The 17,414-nt window shown below is 44.6% G+C and overlaps 1 protein-coding gene across 1 annotated transcript in view; it reads right to left on the minus strand.

The window, feature by feature from the left end:
• The window catches only part of LOC115462231 (GRB2-associated-binding protein 1-like), a 92,907-nt gene extending 76,869 nt beyond the window's left edge, over nucleotides 1-16,038 (minus strand). Inside the window, 1 exon segment of the mRNA XM_030192242.1 lies at nucleotides 15,678-16,038. Within this exon segment, the coding sequence (XP_030048102.1) occupies nucleotides 15,678-15,752 (75 nt within the window). The 5' untranslated portion in view covers nucleotides 15,753-16,038.
• Nucleotides 16,039-17,414: the final 1,376 nt, after the last annotated feature.

Genomic DNA, 17,414 nt, shown 5'->3' on the forward strand with positions numbered 1-17,414 from the left:
GAAGCAAACAACAAAACACTGCGTAAACTTCCACCCCGGGAAAGGCATCAAAAAATGGAAGGGCTCCTTGAATAGTGTGAAGAACTAATAGAAAGAAAAAATTATCAGGTAAGTCCTAATTTCTCCTTCCATAACATTCATTCCCACTATTCCAGGACGAGTGGGATGTTCAAAAGCTATCCCTACGAGGGTGGGATGCCAAACCTGCCAACCACAGGACCGACGCCGCCTCTGAGCTGAAAGTATGTTAGTGAGGCCCAAAGTGCTGCTATGCAAATATTCCCCAAGGACGAGGCCTCCGCCCAGGATGTGGCCATGCGCCTGGTGGAGTGCGTTTTCAAAACCTGAGGGGGAGACTTCCCATCCAGGATATAGGCTGAGGCTGCAGTGTCTTTCAAACAACGTGCAATAGAAGCCTTAGAAACCATAAAGCCCTGCTTCTGTTTACCAAACAGGACAAAAAGCCTGCCCAACCAACAAAAGTCGTTAGTGACCTCCAAGTAGTGCAGGAGTGCTCTACTGACATCCAGCAACTTCAAGGTGGCATACTGGTCCCCAACTTCCTCCCGTCGAAAGGAAGGGAGAACCACGGACTGATTAACATGAAAGGCCAAAATCACCTTAGGCAAAAAGGAAGGAACCATCTGGTCAGAAAAACCAGCCTCCCCAAATCGAAGAAAGGGATCCCTACAAGAAAACACTTGCAGCTCTGAAACACAATGCACCGAGGCAATGGCCACCAGAAAAAAACAAGGTAAGGTCTCTCATGGTCGCCCTCCGGAGAGATTCAAAGGGAGGGCACTCAAGGGCCCGCAGAACCAAAGCAAGGCCCCAGTCAGGAAAGAGTGCTTGAAAGGGCAGCCGCAGGTGATTCACCCATTTCAGAAAGGGAACCGCGTCGGGGTGCGCAGCAAGGGACAATTTTCATAAGCGACCCCAGAAGGGCTGCCACCGGAACCTTCAAGGACACCAACTTTAGGCCCTTTTGCATCCCTGCCTGAAAGAATGCCAGAATGTGGCCAATAGAGGAAGCAAAGGGGTCCAACCCCTGCTAAGAACACCAGCCTTCAAAGGTCCACCAGACACAGGCAAAAGTTGAGGGAGTAAACCCCTTCCTAGCCCAAAAGAGAACAGTGATGATGACGATCCAATTACTCCTCTTTCTCAAGCGAGTCCTCTCAATGGCCATGCTGTAAGACCAAAGGGGGAGGGAACCTCCACAACCACCGGTCCTTGACAGACAAGCCCCCAATCCAGTGGGAGCTTGACTAGCTCCCCGTCTAAAAGCCGAATCAGATCAGCATACCGTGGCCGCTGCAGCCAGTCTGGAGCCACAAGAACCACTCGGCCCCGATGGTCTGACACTCTACTCAGCAGGCTACCAATCATCAGCCAAGGAGGGAAGGCATACAGCAACCCCTCTCTAGGTCACGGCTGAAGCAGGGCGTTGAGACACAGCAAGTCCCGTTCCCTCCGGCAGCTGAAAAACCATGAGACCTTGGCAATGTACCTTGTTGTCATGAGATCCAAGGTTGGCATTCTCCAGCGGTGCAGCTGCTGCAGGAGACAATTCCCACTGTCTAGGATCCAAAATGTGACAACTGAGGAAGTCTGCCTCGACGATGAGCAAACCCACAATGTGAGCTGCGGAGACAGCGCAGACGCCTCTCCGCCCAGGGCATCAACAAGCTGAACTCCGCAGCCAGCTAACTGCTGCAAGTTCCCCCGTTTGTTGATATAGGTCACCGTCACTGCAGAGTCCAAGAACACCAGAACCAGGACCCCCTTAGAGGAACTGGGCAAAGGCCTCCAGAGCCTGATGCACTGTAAGGGGCTCCAATCAGTTGATGGACCACCGTGCCTCCGCCGAAGACCAAGATCCTTGAGCCAGTTGCCCCTTGTAATGGGCTCCCCAGACCACCAAACTGCCATCTGTAGTCACCACTTCCCAATCCAAAAATGGGAAGGGCTCTCCCAACCGCAATGATTGACAACTCAGCCACCACCTCAAGCTCCATCTGGCAGCCGGCATCCAGGAAAGCAGGACCCATAGTCCTCCACAACTGGAAACCAGAGGCTGAGCAGCGAGTGTAGAAGTGGTCTCGTATGCGTCCTCGCCTTGGACACCACCTCCATGACTGCAGTCCTGGAGGACCTGTACATAGGACCGCCATTCCTGATGAGATGTACAGCAAGTGAAGGCGTGGGTTGAGACTTGGAAGTTTTTTGGAAATAACTGTTTGGTGTTTTCCCCTGAGGCAGCCATTTGATTGGCGAAACTGGGCTACCCTGTCGGGATTAAGTGCAGGAATGGACTATGAGAGACACTGCACAGATGAAAGAGAACGACACTGAATTACTATCCAAAGCTAAGTAACGGCATTTTGCCATTTTTTTTTTTGCATTCTTTTACAGTGTTTTGAAAGGGCGTTATGTTTTGTAACATGAAAGAGTAGAAAGACTAATGATTAAGAGGTCCCCTCTCTATTTAAGGAGTTTCCTTTGTAAGAGGTGTGTCCGGTTTTCACTGAGGTCTTTTTTTCTCCACCATCTTACATGTTTATATATGGTTATCACCCTTCAAACGCTGGCAAATTGTAGAATTTTTTGATTTAAGACGGTGATTGGATTCTACATATTCCATATATTGCAGTGGTAATTGAAATCACTCATTATTATGCTGTTGCCCAATATGCCAGCTTTCCTATCTGTAAACATTTCTTCATCTGTCTATCCATTCTGTCCTGGCGTGTGGTAGTACAGCCCTACCAGTATACTCCTTCCCTTCACACGTGGAATTTCTGTCCACAAGGATTCCACACCGCTATCTGTTTCATGTAGAATATTTGTTTGACTTAATTCCCTCCCCTCCCCTGTTTGATCCACTCTTATCATTGCAATATAATTTTTACCCTGATAAAACAGTGTCCCACTGATTGTCCTCCTTCCACTAAGTCTCTGAGATGCCTATTATATCTACCTCTTCATTTACTACTATATACTCTAACGCTCCCATCTTATTTTTTTAGGCTTCTAGCATTTGTATAGAGACACTATTAATTGTGGTTTTTTTTCCTTGTATCTACAAGCTGCTGAGAAGTTGATGGGGATAATTTGCATGCTTTACTCTGTTCTCCCCTTAAACATTCCTGGCCTTTTTTCACCATTATTAAGTAGAGGAGTGTGGTAGCCGTGTTAGTCCACTCTTAAGGTACCACACACTCCTCTACTTAAGATGGAAGATACCGCATACAGCCGCATGAAAAAGCAAATGAACAAACTTTTGGAAAAAGAAACAAAAGTGAACAGTCATCTTTACTTTCTGACAATCTGCAAGAAGAATGACATCATTCCCAAAGGACTGAGGATCAAAAATCCTTTGGCATTCACCATTATTGAAACCTCTCTATTGGGATTCCTTAATGCCCAGATGATTGAAAACCCCACGCTGTTCCAAAAAGTGCTCTAAAAATAGAGCTGGAACAGCACGGGGCTTTACTGACCCTATGATCAGAGATAATAGCATGCAAATTTATTTGCACTATTATCTCTGATCATAGGGTAAAGTGCAGGAAGATTGTGCCCGAGCATGCACTCGGGCGCAATCCTCCCGCACTTGTTTGACAGGTCTGGGCTGTCAAAAGCCCAGACCTGTCAAACTCAGGAGCGGGAGGTCTGTGGGACCACCAGACCCCAACCAGCATGGCCCTGGTGGCCTAGTACCCCCCACCCATAGCCAGCGACATGGGGGCTGGAGTTCCCCCGACACAAGTTCAGGGGGGCTGGAGATCCGGTGGGTCTCCAGCCCCCTAACCCCCACCCCCTAACATCCTGCAAAGTAAGCACTGGGCAGGGCACTACCATTTTCGAGGCGGCGCTGCTGAAGAGGAGGGAGTCCCTCCTCCAACAAAGTTATAAGGGGGGCAAGGAAGAGGGCCACTAGACTACCAGGTCAAGGGGCTGGAGACCCACCAGATCTCCAGCCACCCTGAACCTGTTGATGGGGGGGGGGGGGGGGGGGGTTGGGATTCCTGCTTCTGGGGGGGAATGAGGGGCCTGCTAGCATGCAAATGCATGCTGGACAGGGTTCACCATTCTTCCCCAATGGCCTGCAAAGCCTAACACCAGCTCCGAGCTGGTGTAGGATTTGCCGCAGACAGCATGCCAATTTTTAGCACACTGCTCGCTGATCATTGGGGAGTAATAGATTTAGCATGCATTTGCATACTGCTTGCGCTAAGAGCCCTGTCCAGCGTGCACTTGCATGTTAGTTGCGTTCAGAGCCCACGAGTGCAGAGTTTCTGTATTATGTAAACTATTTTCTCTAATTTGTTATGTGTGTTACATTTATTCGCTGAGAATTGTATAGATTATGCGAAATACAAGTACTTTTTAATTTAAATTACATTAAAAAAGGGCTGACTTATGCATTACCTTGGCTGGTTAAGTGCTGAATATCAGCATTTAACCAACCAAGCAGGGGCGTAGCCAGACTTCAGCGGGAGGGGGGTCCAGAGACTGAGGTGAGGGGCACATTTTAGCCCCCCCGGCACCGCCGACCCCCCCCAGCCATTATTGACCCCCACCGCTGCCGCCCCCCCCCACCGCCAACTTTGACGACCCCCCCTCCTGCCGCCAACCCTCCCCCACCGTCACCTACCTTTGCTGGCGGGAGACCCCAATCCCCGCTAGGCGAGGAGATCCTCTTCGTCCCGCAAAGGTTACATTCTGTTTCTGACAACGTGCAGTACGTCAGACTCACAGAAAAAGAACGAAGCCTGGCTGATCTGCAAGGCTTCGTTCTGTTTCTGTGAGTCTGACGTCAGAAGCGGAACGAAGAGGACCTCCTCGGCTGGCGGGGATTGGGGTCCCCCGCCAGCAAAGGTAGCCCACGGCAAAGGCGGGGGAGGGGGGGGGTCGAGAGGGTCGTTGGCAGGGGGGTCCAGGGCCCCCACAGGCCCCACATAGCTACACCACTGCAGCCAAGTACTGACTCCACCCCCAGAACACTCCCAAGTAGTTGGGAGTGTTCCGGGAGTGGAGTCAGTACTTGGCTCGTTAAATGCTGATATTCAGCACTTAACCAGCCAAGGTAACAGCATAAGTCAGTCCTATTTTTAATGTAATTTAAATTAAAAAGTACTTGTATTTCGCATAATCTATACAATTCTCAGCGAATACATGTTTTAAGATAAGAGCTAATCAGACATTTTCCGCGGCACTAACCAGTTAAGTACCACTGAAAACGACCGATTAATCCTGAACATGCGATTTAACCAGCCAGGAGCTGTTTCTGACCAGTTAAATCACTTTGAATATCTACAGTTTCCGGTCTGTTTTAGGAACACCCCCCCCCCCCAAAGACCTCTCATAGAACTTACCCGCTGCCAGCAGGACTGGTCTTTGCAGCCCCATCATGGCTTTTTACAGACAGACAGACCAACCCACGGTGCAGTGGAGTAGCTGCCTAGTGGTTAGTGCAGCGGACTTTGATCCTGGGGAGCTGGATTACATTCCCATTGCAGCTCCTTGTGACTCTGGGCAAGTCACTTAACCCTCCATTGCCCCAAGTACAAGTAACTGTATATATTATGTAAACCGCTTTGAATGTGCTTGCAAAAAAAAAACACAGAAAGGTGGGATATCAAGTCCCATTCCCATTGCAGGACGCTCCAGGGCTCCAGCACAGCCAAGGAGGAAGAGGCTCCCTCAACCCACCCTATGCTGGGCCTGTTCTTGCTCATGCCCGGCAGTAGCTACATAGGAACAGGAGCCAGACTATCAAAAAGAGCCTCTGCAGCAACAGCTGCTACCAACCTCAGGACCGCTTCAGCTCCTGCTTCTGCACAAAACCTGGCGCATTTGGGGCAGAAGGAACCAGCAGCATGTGAAATGTGACACACACTATCAGACCTCTTGCCCCCAATCTGGCGTGCGCCTGACACACTGCTGTCAGGATCCCCTCTGCTTAAGACAGGCAAATCCCCAAGCCACCTCTGTCTTGTAATATAATGTAATACAGTGAAACCTCGGTTTTCGTTGACTTTGGATTTCGTCGTTTTCGGTTTTCGTCAAATTTATTAGCGAAAAATTTGTCTCGGTTTTCGTTGGTTGCTTCGGATTTCGTCCGCGTGCCCACGTTGCTAATTTTGCGTTTTCATGCAGCGCTCTTCTGGGGCGTTGTTTCTCGTTGTGTGATCACTGCCTGCTCTCGGACAAAAAGATTGCAAATAAGAATTTCGTCGTTTGGCCCACACTGCTGCTTTTGGTTCAGTGCTTTGGATAACGAGGAAGAGACAGAGGAGAATGTGCCTTCTTCAGAGATTAAGGACATCTTCTCCATCTGGAGTAAAGTACAGGTGTTTGTGAAGAAAAATCACCCAGACAAAGCTGTTGCAGGCCGTGTCTGCAACTTGTTTAATGATAAGGTCTTGCCCCATTTTAGGAAAATCTAAAAGAGGCGGCAGAAACAAAGCTCTTTGGACAGCTTTCTTGTGCGACACGGGTCCACTGACTCTGAAGCTGGTCCTATGCCAAAAGACCAAGAAGGGAAGTGACCCCCCCCCCCCCCCCCCAGATAGTGCCTTGATACCTACTGTCCTTAGGGAGGGGGATCCCCCTACCAAACAATAATATCTCACCTCTCTCTCCATCTTCCAAACGCCAAGAAGAGTCTTCAGAAAGGTAAATGCCATGTTAAATGTTCATTTATTCTATACATTTAAAATTTCTTATTGCCTCGGTTTTTGCCGATTATTTTCGGGCGGATTATCGACGAAAACCGAGGTTTCACTGTATGAGTCTTGTATCCTGCTAGCTCCCACAAAAGTAGCTCAAAGCAGTTGACAAAAAACTAAGACATTTTTTAAAGAAATAAGTTCTCAAATTCTTATGAAAAGAGTTAAGAGGAAGATGCTCATATTATCAGAAGGTAGAGAAAGCAAAAAAAAAAAAAAGTATACAGCTCTTCTCGGCCCTTTTTTTTTTTTTTTTAATAAACTTTCTTTTCCTGGCCTTTTTTTTTTTTTTTAAATAAACTTTATTGCTCCTCTTGCAATCTGTCACTCCTCTATTCCTTTAATTCTTTACCAATTTTGAAATAAAAAAAGGTGTGCAACTTTTATTACAGCCATGTACCGATTTTTTAAAAATATCTTATAGCCAGATTCCAGCTATTTGGTTGATTTTTAGGATAAGCACACCACCACCCAAATTTATTTAGATGGGAAAGCAAAACTTTTCACAAATTTTGACCACTAATATCGCTTCAGGAATGTGGGGGAAAAAATCAGAACAAAAATCAAGTAGCATAACAAATAACTACATTACTTGATCTTTGATTTAAAAACTGCTTTTCCCCAGAGACACTAGCCATGTACATATATCATTATACTATGTTAGCACTAATGCTTTAAAAAAAAAAAAAAAAAAAGTTCTTGCCTCCAAAACATACACATAAGGAAAATCATGCATCCTGTCCGACAGTAGCCAGTCCGGTAACAATAACTGGTAATAATCCACCCTAGAAACATGAACTGAAAAATGCACAATACAAATAACAAAACAGAACTATCAAAATTAAATTAAAACATTGGAAATTCATCAGTATGGACTCACCCGAGCCCGAGAGCTTAACATGAAGTTGCAATATATAACTAGACGTACAGTGTGCTCTCCTTACATCACAGAAATTTCCACATACTTAAAAAGTGTCAGTGAAATGTGTCCATAACTCAAAAACAGTCCACAACAAAAATACTGTACATTATCAAAACAGCCATCATGCTCAGATTCATTCGCTCAGTATATATGAAGAGGTAAAACACTTATTTGAATTAACAAGTAGACGGCTTGTGCCCACCACATCCCCAAAAGTTGAACTATTTCCAGAGATGAAGCAATCTCTCTCCAAAGCCCACCTCACTATGGGGCTCTTTTACTAAAGGGTTAAATGGTCAGTATTCTCAATGGAGAAGGGTAGATAGTGGGGTTCCCCAGGGCTCTGTGCTGGGACCACTGCTTTTTAACATATTTATAAATGACCTAGAAATGGGAGTAACTAGTGAGGTAATTAAATTTGCTGATGACACAAAGTTATTCAAAGTCATTATATCGCGGGAGGATTGTGAAAAATTACAAGAGGACCTTACGAGACCGGGAGTCTAAATGGCTGATGACGTTTAATGTGAGCAAGTGCAAAGTGATGCATGTGGGAAAGAGGAACCCGAATTATAGCTACATCATGCAAGGTTCCACGTTAGGAGTCATGGACCAAGAAAGGGATCTAGGTGTCGTCGTTGATGATATGTTGAAACCTTCTGCTCAGTGTGCTGCTGCGGCTAAGAAAGCAAATAGAATGTTAGGTATTATTAGGAAAGAAATGGAAAACAAAAATGAGGATGTTATAATGCCTTTGTATCGCTCCATGGTGCGACCGCACCTCGAATATTGTGTTCAATTCTGGTCGCCGCATCTCAAAAAAGATACAGTGGAATTAGAAACGGTGCAGAGAAGGGCGACGAAAATGATAAAGGGGATGGGACGACTTCCCTATGAGGAAAGGCTAAAGCGGCTAGGGCTCTTCAGCTTGGAGAAAAGGCGGCTGAGGGGAGATATGGTACAGGTCTATAAAATAATGAGTGGAGTTGAACGGGTAGATGTAAAGCGTCTGTTCACGCTTTCCAAAAATACTAGGACTAGGGGACATGAAATGAAGCTACAATGTAGTAAATTTAAAACGAATCGGAGAAAATGTTTCTTCACTCAACGTGTAATTAAACTCTGGAATTCGTTGCCACAGAATGTGGTAAAGGCGGTTAGCTTAGCGGAGTTTTAAAAGGGTTTGCACGGCTTCCTAAAGAAAAAGTCCATAGACCGTTATTGAATGGACTTGGGAAAAATCCACTATTTCTGGGATAAGCATTTTGTACTTTTGGGGGATCTTGCCAGGTATTTGTGACCTGGATTGGCCACTGTTGGAAACAGGATGCTGGGCTTGATGGACCTTTGGTCTTTCCCAGTATAGCAATACTTATGTACGTATGGTAGTAGGGCTATTGGACGGCAGAACAGCACCACCTATGGGCACGCCCAGGCACCCTGCGGTAGTTCTGCTATAGCCATGCGCCATTTCCCGTTCTAGAAAATAATTATTTTCTAGCACAGGGGGCAGGGAGTCTGCTTGCATCGCAATTACCATACAAGTAGCATGTGGGCCCTTACCACCTCCTAAATAGGTGGCTGGAAGAGCTCAAGTGGTAATGGGCACGCACTAATTTGGAAATTAGCACATGGTCATTAATGCCACAAATAGCAATTTGGCCATTTTGGAGTGGTGCTAAAAAGTGGCCGGAACACTTAGGAAACCCACACACAAACTACCAACACACACTTTTTAGCATGGCTTAGTAAAAGGACCCCCATGGGGCACTTCTACTAAAACTTAGCATGTACTAACAGAATTAGCACGTGCTAAATGCCAAGAAGCCTATAGCTTTAAAATGGGCTTCTTAGCATGTACCGTGTGCTAATTCCATTAGTGTGAACTAAGCTTTAGTAAAAGGGCCCCTAATAATTTTTTAATGGACTTTTCCTCCATGAACTTGTCCAAACCACTTTTGAATTCTGCTTTGTTAGTCACCTTGACCACATCTCCCAGTGGCAGATTCCACAATTGAATCATGCACTCCCTTGGGGGGGGGGGGGGGGGCATTCTAAAATTTCTTTTCAATCTCCTGGATGTTCTCCTGTTGCAAGAAAGACTAACAACCATTCCATATTTAATCACTCCATCAAATTCAATTATATAGCCTCAGTTGTCTTTTCTCCACACTGAGGAGTCCTAATCTGATTACATCTTTCTATAAGGGAGGTGCCCCATCACCTTTCTCAATTTTATCACCTTTTCTAGCGCTTCTATAAATATCAGTTATAATGTTCTATTACGTATTGTGTTGACATTATAAGTAGTATACCATGCCATACTTTGTATTGTTTTTGAATATTTTTACTGCTGTAATTGCCTATTGCTCATGTTTGATCTATTCTTACTGTACACCGCCTTGAGTGAATTCCTTCAAAAAGGCGATAAATAAATCCTAATAGATAAATACATTTCGACTTGAAATGAGTATTCCCCAGGATTTTATATATGGTGCCTTAATTTCTGTGCAGAAATCAAAGCGTACTCTATAACAATGCACGTAACTTAATTGGTTAACTAGCTAATCAGCGTGTTAATTGGATGTTAACAAGCAATTATCAGCACCAATTGAAACTAAGATTTACATGCACACTTCATTAAGCATATTCTGTAACATGGTGTCTAAATTCTAAGCTGCATAGTTGAAAAGGAGGTGTGGCCATGGGCAGGGGGTGGGCATTTCTAAAATCTATGCGCGTTATAGAATATGCCAGCTGTGCACTTAAGCATTGGTATTTATGCCGTGTAAAACATGGCGTAAATGGCCGCGACTACATTTGGTCATGTGGAGAGGTGCCCGGCTTTATTCTATATACCACACAGAAATTTTAGCTTATTCTATAAAATTTAGGCGCACTTTACAGAATATTCCTAGATGTACTTTTTACCATGCAGAATTTTAAAGCGCCATATATAGAATCTAGCCCATTGAGTATAATGCTGGTCATAGCTAGTGCATTCAAAGCAAGATCTATACAACTTAGAGACAAAATGCTAATAAATAAATTTTAGAACCAGACAGCGTATTTCTAAAATGCAATGGTTTTAAGAAAGGAAAGAACATCTTTTCCCCTTCTAAAATCCCACTTATACGTGCAACCAGTGTCTTAGGAGGAATCACAGTCTGATTGTATCAGCCAAAGACCTCAAGGAGCAGTAGTGAGATTTGCACCAGGCTCCCCTGGTTCTCACTCCACTGATCCAATCACTAAAACTGCTCCTCCACTTCCTCTATGGTTTTTGTTTTTTTGTAGCACCGACACGCAGTCCTTCCATCGATGTCCCGAGGCCTGAAGCACAGCAAAAAGGACCCACCACCCTGGGTCCACGCTACCCGGGGACAGTCACCCCCCTGCCACAGCAGGGCATGGCAGCAGCATGCCAGACTCACTGTGTTGCCTGCAACTCCTCATCTTTTGAGCAGACTGGTTGCTAAGCAGGCTGTCACACAGCGGGAAAACAGGGAAAAGGCGCAGAACACCCCAGGGGGAAGGCAAAACAGGGACCCAGCATCACCAGATATATCTGCTCAACTGCTCACTCTGCTCAACTGGGAACCAGCTGACCAACTGGACCAGGAGCAAGGCCTCAGAACCAGAGAAAGTCTGTCCATCCACCTGCTGGAGATAGAAGATACTGAGGAGCTGAGCTGCTAGCAGGGAGCTATGTAGTGGTGCTCAGTTCTGTATTTTCTATCTCCACCTGCTGGTCGATGGACATAACTACCCACTCGTCCTGGAATAGTGGGAATGAACGTAATGGAAAAGGACTTTTCATCTTTGAGTAAAAGCAACAATACCTCTCAAACTCTCAAGTCATGGAGCAGACCAAGACAAAACCTTGGGGTGGGGGGGCATTTTTCAAAAGCAGAGTGGATGACTTTTGAACTCATAAGCATAAAACTAAACAGATTCCTTTTAAACTCATAAAATTCTTCTGACCACTTATCACCCCCTCCACCTTTTCAGACTATTACAATGTCTTATGATTAATTTTTATTTTGTGGTATCATGTTTTGCTCAATGTATTTTGACTTGAAAGAAAAAAAAAGTCAACGCTGGAAAGCTAGTACAGAAATGTATTAAATTGGTCCAACAGTACATAAGATCCCTGAGAGAATGGATTGTATGTAGAGTTGTTAGTGTGGCTATTCGTAAATCTAAAAATATATCCGGCAACAAAGAGTTCAAACTTTCAGCTTATGCAGATGACATACTGTTATATCTCACTAGCCCACACGTATCCATGAATGCTCTTATTAGCTTAATATTTCACTTCTCTAAGACCTCTGGATACAAAATATAATTGGGAAAAAAAACAGAGTTGATGCCTTTGAATGATGTTTCTGTTCCTTTTTCTATCCAAGGTTTTCCTCTAAAATGGGTAATCTCTTCTATTAAGTACCTTGGCGTTCTCTTTGATAGAGAACTCTCAACTACTTCTGATATGCTACTTGCAAAAATTGAGGCCTATCAGCGTGGTCCCCGCTAAATATAACTTCATGGGGAAGACTGGATACTATCAAAATGATGTTAGTGCCCAAGATCACATATGTTTTAAGCATGATCCCTCTTCTATTTCCCAGTTTCTTCTGCAGAAAGCTGGAGAAATTGCTCTCTAACTTTCTATGGAACCTCAAGGTACCTAGAATCTCTTTGCGAAAATTAAAACTGCCTAAATTACTTGGCGAAGTCCGTTTTCCTGACCTTCTGTTGTATCATAGAGCTTTTATTATGCGTCAAGGCATGGAATGGATTGCTACATTGAACGCTGCTTCCCTTCCCAGATGGCTAGCATTTGAGCAAGTTATCATTGACCCATTATTGCACTCTCATCTAATTGGCATGCATTGTTAAAAAAATATTGTAGTTATGGGAGGCTAGAGCGGCACCCCAAAAAAAAAAGAAAAGCTTTTATTTCAATTTGGAACAGATATTTACACAGTATCTCACATAAAGCGAGAAGCGCAGTGCTCAATAATCTGCCCCTATAAGAGGAGCACAGTGCCAAAAGAAGCAAGACCAATATTTTACACTCTGGTAGGAATAGCATGTGCAGAGGTAGAGGTAACTAACCATGATGTGTAGAGAACATTTTATGAGAGTAGAGGGGGAGGGAGGTTGGGGGGGAGGGGGTATAAGAGTGGGAAGGGTAATGTTCAATGCATAATAGAGGGACATGTGTATTATTAGATAGGAGAACAATCCCTTGAAGGAGCACATTAAGAGGACCCACCAGTAAATATTGTTGGGATAATACACTGAGTAAAACACAAGTTATAAATATTGGAGTTTCATATAAAAGTTTATTGTTAATAGTTATGCAACTGCACAGTAATTATACATGTACACATTATAGATATAGGAGTAGACAAGAAGGAAGGGATAGGGGAGAAAAGTTTGGAAAACATTGATGATGGACATTTCAGGTTTAGTAATGTGTACTAGACTTCGCTATTATACGATTTATATTGACTGAGATGGACTTGTATACCATGTGACCTCATCAATAAAAAATTGTTGAAACATAAAAAAATATTGTATCTAATACTGCTCATAATTTGCTATCATCTTTTGATAAGTCTAAGTATTCCCTGGTCCTCTACAGCACATGTGCATGTCTGGAACAACCCTAAATTTAAAATTGATAAAAAGCAAGTTCCATGGTCTCATTGGCAGCGCAAAGGCATATGGACCCTTAATGATTTTACTGACTTACAAAAAAACAAACTTGGAAATCCTTCGCAGATATGAAAACTGAATTTTCGCTGCCTGATTCTCAATGTTATCAATGGCTACAGATTACCTCTATGCTGAGGAAAAGCAGCTTACAAGTTCAGCGTATGCCTCAAACTCCAGAACTTGTTGACATAAATTTACGGCCACGCTGCTTCCCACATTTATAAATATATCCTAAGTAAGCTTCCTATTAAATGTTTAGGTTTACGTAGATGCTGGGAGGAGGACATCAAACAATCTATCTCAGATGAGTTATGGGAGCAGCTTTGGCGTTCCTTATTTAAGTGTTCTAAATCCTCATCAACATTGCAATCTTTATACTTTTGCATGCACAGATCATCGTGGACGCCTCTTAAATTGCACACTATTGACTCCCCTAGCTCCAACTTACGTTGGTCTTGTCAATCTCAGCAAGGCAATTTAAAGCACCTTGTATTTGATTGTATCTGTATTCTGAGTTATGGGAATGACATATGGCAATTAATGGTAGACGTATTCCGTCTTTCTGGTTCAATGTCCTACAAGTATGTGGTAACTTAAAGACCAATGTTTTAAAGGTGTTCTTAAATCTAATGAATGTACCCTTATTAATACCATGCTATCTTTTGCCTTAAAAGTAATTTTCTTGCATTGGAAATCTTTATATAACGTTACTTACCAAGAATGGTGGAATTTGTTGTTTCAGACTTACAAGTATGAAACCTATTTTGCTAAAAAGTCATTCCGTTTTGCTTTGCATGTGCAAAAATGGTCTCCACTTGTATATCTTATTTTAAAGATGCTTAGGGGCTCATTTTCAAAGCACTTAGCCTTTCAAAGTTCCATAGAAACCTATGGAACTTTGGAAGGCTAAGTGCTTTGAAAATATGCCTCTAATTAGTGTCCTATACTATGTTTGCTTATTTGCTGTATTTCATGCTATGGCACTTATGCGTGAAATACACATTTTCAAAGCACTTTGCCTTCCAAAGTTCCATAGGTTTCTATGGAACTTTGGAAGGCTATGTGCTTTGAAAATATGCCTCAATATTGTCACGTATCCTCCCTTTTCCCCCTCCCTCTTCATTATTCAATATACAGGTAAGACAATGAATAACAATCTTGAAGCCAGGAGCACTGTACAAAGATTGTTATTGAAAATCAATAAAAACATTAAACTATTAAAAAAAGCCAAACTGTAGCTTTGAAATCGCGCACAGTATCAGAGAAAACGTCCGTCTGTGCAAAACGCCCGACACGTGATATCTAAAAACAAGTTATCAGAAGCCGCAACATTCAGCTTCTCTCTCAAGTATAGGAATCTGCCTACTCAGCAAAAAAAACATTAGGTGCAATTAAATTAAATTTCTAAAACCATTTCTTGAAAAAAAAAAAAAAATAGATCAGTTGAAAACGGGCAGAGGCTAAAGCCGCTTCCCTACGAATAAAAACGAACCTAAACAAATCCTTTGCGATTAACAATAGCAAAAGGAAAGAAAATATCTAAGCAAAACCTGCCTCCGCAGCGCAGGCAACTCTGGGATGGGGTTTTACAAAAAAAAAAAAAAAACTACTACCACCACTTAGCATTTCTATAGCGCTACAAAGCATACGCAGCGCTGCACACAAAGAAGAAAGACAGTCCCTGCTCAAAGAGCTTACAATGTAATAGACAAAAAATAAAGCAAACAAATCAATTAATGTGTAGAGGAGGGTAGGTGGAGGCGGTATCGTTGTAATTGCAGGTGAACCACAAAGATTATCTTACGTCCAATATTACTGCGTATAAAGGGATTTCAATACGACTTTAGAATTTCTGCATTTTCCCTAACCAGTTCCTACCCGCCTCCCTTTTCCCTAACACGCCCAGCTCAGAGCCTGCAACTGCTCTATTTATTCTACTGGCCTGATCTGCTGCACAGTTAGTGCAAGAAGTTAACTTTTCTCTTTTGCCTCCTTCAAAGCAAGACACCGAAGAAGCTCATCTCCTCTCGTTGCATAACCCTATTACACCCCCCCCCCCCCCCCTTGCCACTGCCAAAACTTGTGAAAGCAAAAGAGACACCAAGGGCGCACACACAAGAGACGCGTTTCAAAAACAAACACACAAGGCGGTGCACAACATCGCACGTCGGGGTGGGCAGCAGCAGCCTAAAGCTCCCAGGACTCAGTAGCGCAGTGCGCCGGCCTGGGAAGGAGGTAGACAGGAATGGAAACGTGGGAAAAGAAATCAAACAAAAAACACGCCGTGTACTTACGTAGCGTTTCAACTTTTTCTCCGGGGGAGACTTTCGGAGCCAGCCCGAGCAAACCACCTCCCCGCCGCCGCTCATGGTCTCCGAAGCCTCGGCCGCCCAAAGCTGCTTCTGCCGCGGCCAGGCCTCCTCCGTCCCTCGCGCCTTCCTTCCTCCGGACCTTTTTTTTTTAATCCTCCCCCCCCCTTCCTCTCTCTCTTTTTTTTTCCTAAACAAACCAAACCTGGGTTCGGTGGGGGGGGAGGAGGGAGATAGAGAAGGACGAGACTAAGGACAGCTGAGTGAGAGATCAGATTAAATGGTGAGTCGCACCCTCCTCCCCCCCCCCTTTCTTCCTGCTGGTTCAGTCTAAGTCCTGGCTCGTTCCTCCTTCCAAACAAACAAGCAGGGAGGAGCGAGACACGCTCAGGCTCATCGGCTTCCGCGTCCCGAAGCTTTCAAAAACTACGCACGGGTCAGGCGGCTGCAGCCAGGGGGGACAACAAAGCTCCGGGTCCGGACTGGCTGGCGGAGCAGCAGCTCTGCACCGGCAAAGTTCGCTCCCTATAATAAACACGTTTGTTTTGTATGATCGTGGAGGCAGAGCACCGAAAACTTTATTTCCACTTTTTCCAGCATGAATCGCGGTCTCGCTCTCTTTTTTTTTTTTCCCTCTCACTTCCTCAACCCGCCGGGAGCTGAAAATAGATATCCGCCTCCCATACTCTTCTTCCGCTCCTTTCCTAATCGTTGCAAGGAGGAGGATGATGACACCCCCCCCCCCCCCCCCCCCCCGTCGTTCACCGCTTACTTTTTGGCTGTAGCCATTTGAATATATTATACCTATTGTTGTTGTTTGCTATTGGCCATTTAACTATATTATGCCGGGAGCGGAGGGGCAGGGTGAGGAGGCAGGATCGGAGCTCTATCTAACCGGCTCCTTTTCGTTTTTCTGAGGAGAGAGGAGCTTGCACTGGGTTCTGTCTCTGTCTAGGAGCCGCATGGGTTCAAAATAAACCCATGCGAGGGGGCGCGCGCCCACGTCGGGGCGGGGTCGGTCGGGATAAAGATAGCCTAAGGAACTTCAGAGAGGGAGCCGCACGGACACTGTCCCCCCCCCCCCCCCCCAACAAAAAAAAAGTAAACAAAAACCTGGGTCCTAACAGCACAGTCGACCGAACACTACATGGTTGTCAAGGGCAGAATTCATGTGGCCAGCAAAGTACATGAGACTAGCCATACTGTGTCAGACCAATGGGCCATCTAGCCCAGAATCCTGCATCCTACACTGCCCAATACAGGTCACCTGACAGAAACCTAAATAGCAACATTCCATGTAGAATCTCAGAATGGTAACATTCCACAATCTCAAAGAGTAGCAACGTTCCATGTTACCAATCCCAGGGAAAGCAGTGGCTCAGCCCCCATATCTATCTCAATAACAGCTGTTTTCCTCCAGGAGCTTGTCCAAACCTTTTTTTTAAACCCAGATGCACTAAAAGCTGTTACCATATCCCCCAACAGCCAGTTCCAGAGCTTAATTATTCTTTGAGTGAAAAAATATTTCCTCCTATTTGTTTTAAAAGTAATTCCCCTCTCCAGTCGGTTCAAAACTCTGCTGCCCGTCTCATCTTCCGCCAGGGTCGCTTTACTCATACTACCCCTCTCCTCAAGTCGCTTCACTGGCTCCCTATCCGTTTTCGCATCCTGTTCAAACTTCTTCTACTAACCTATAAATGTATTCACTCTGCTGCTCCCCAG

The sequence above is a fragment of the Microcaecilia unicolor genome, chromosome 2 (genome assembly GCF_901765095.1).
Source record: "Microcaecilia unicolor chromosome 2, aMicUni1.1, whole genome shotgun sequence".
Lineage (NCBI taxonomy): Eukaryota > Metazoa > Chordata > Amphibia > Gymnophiona > Siphonopidae > Microcaecilia > Microcaecilia unicolor.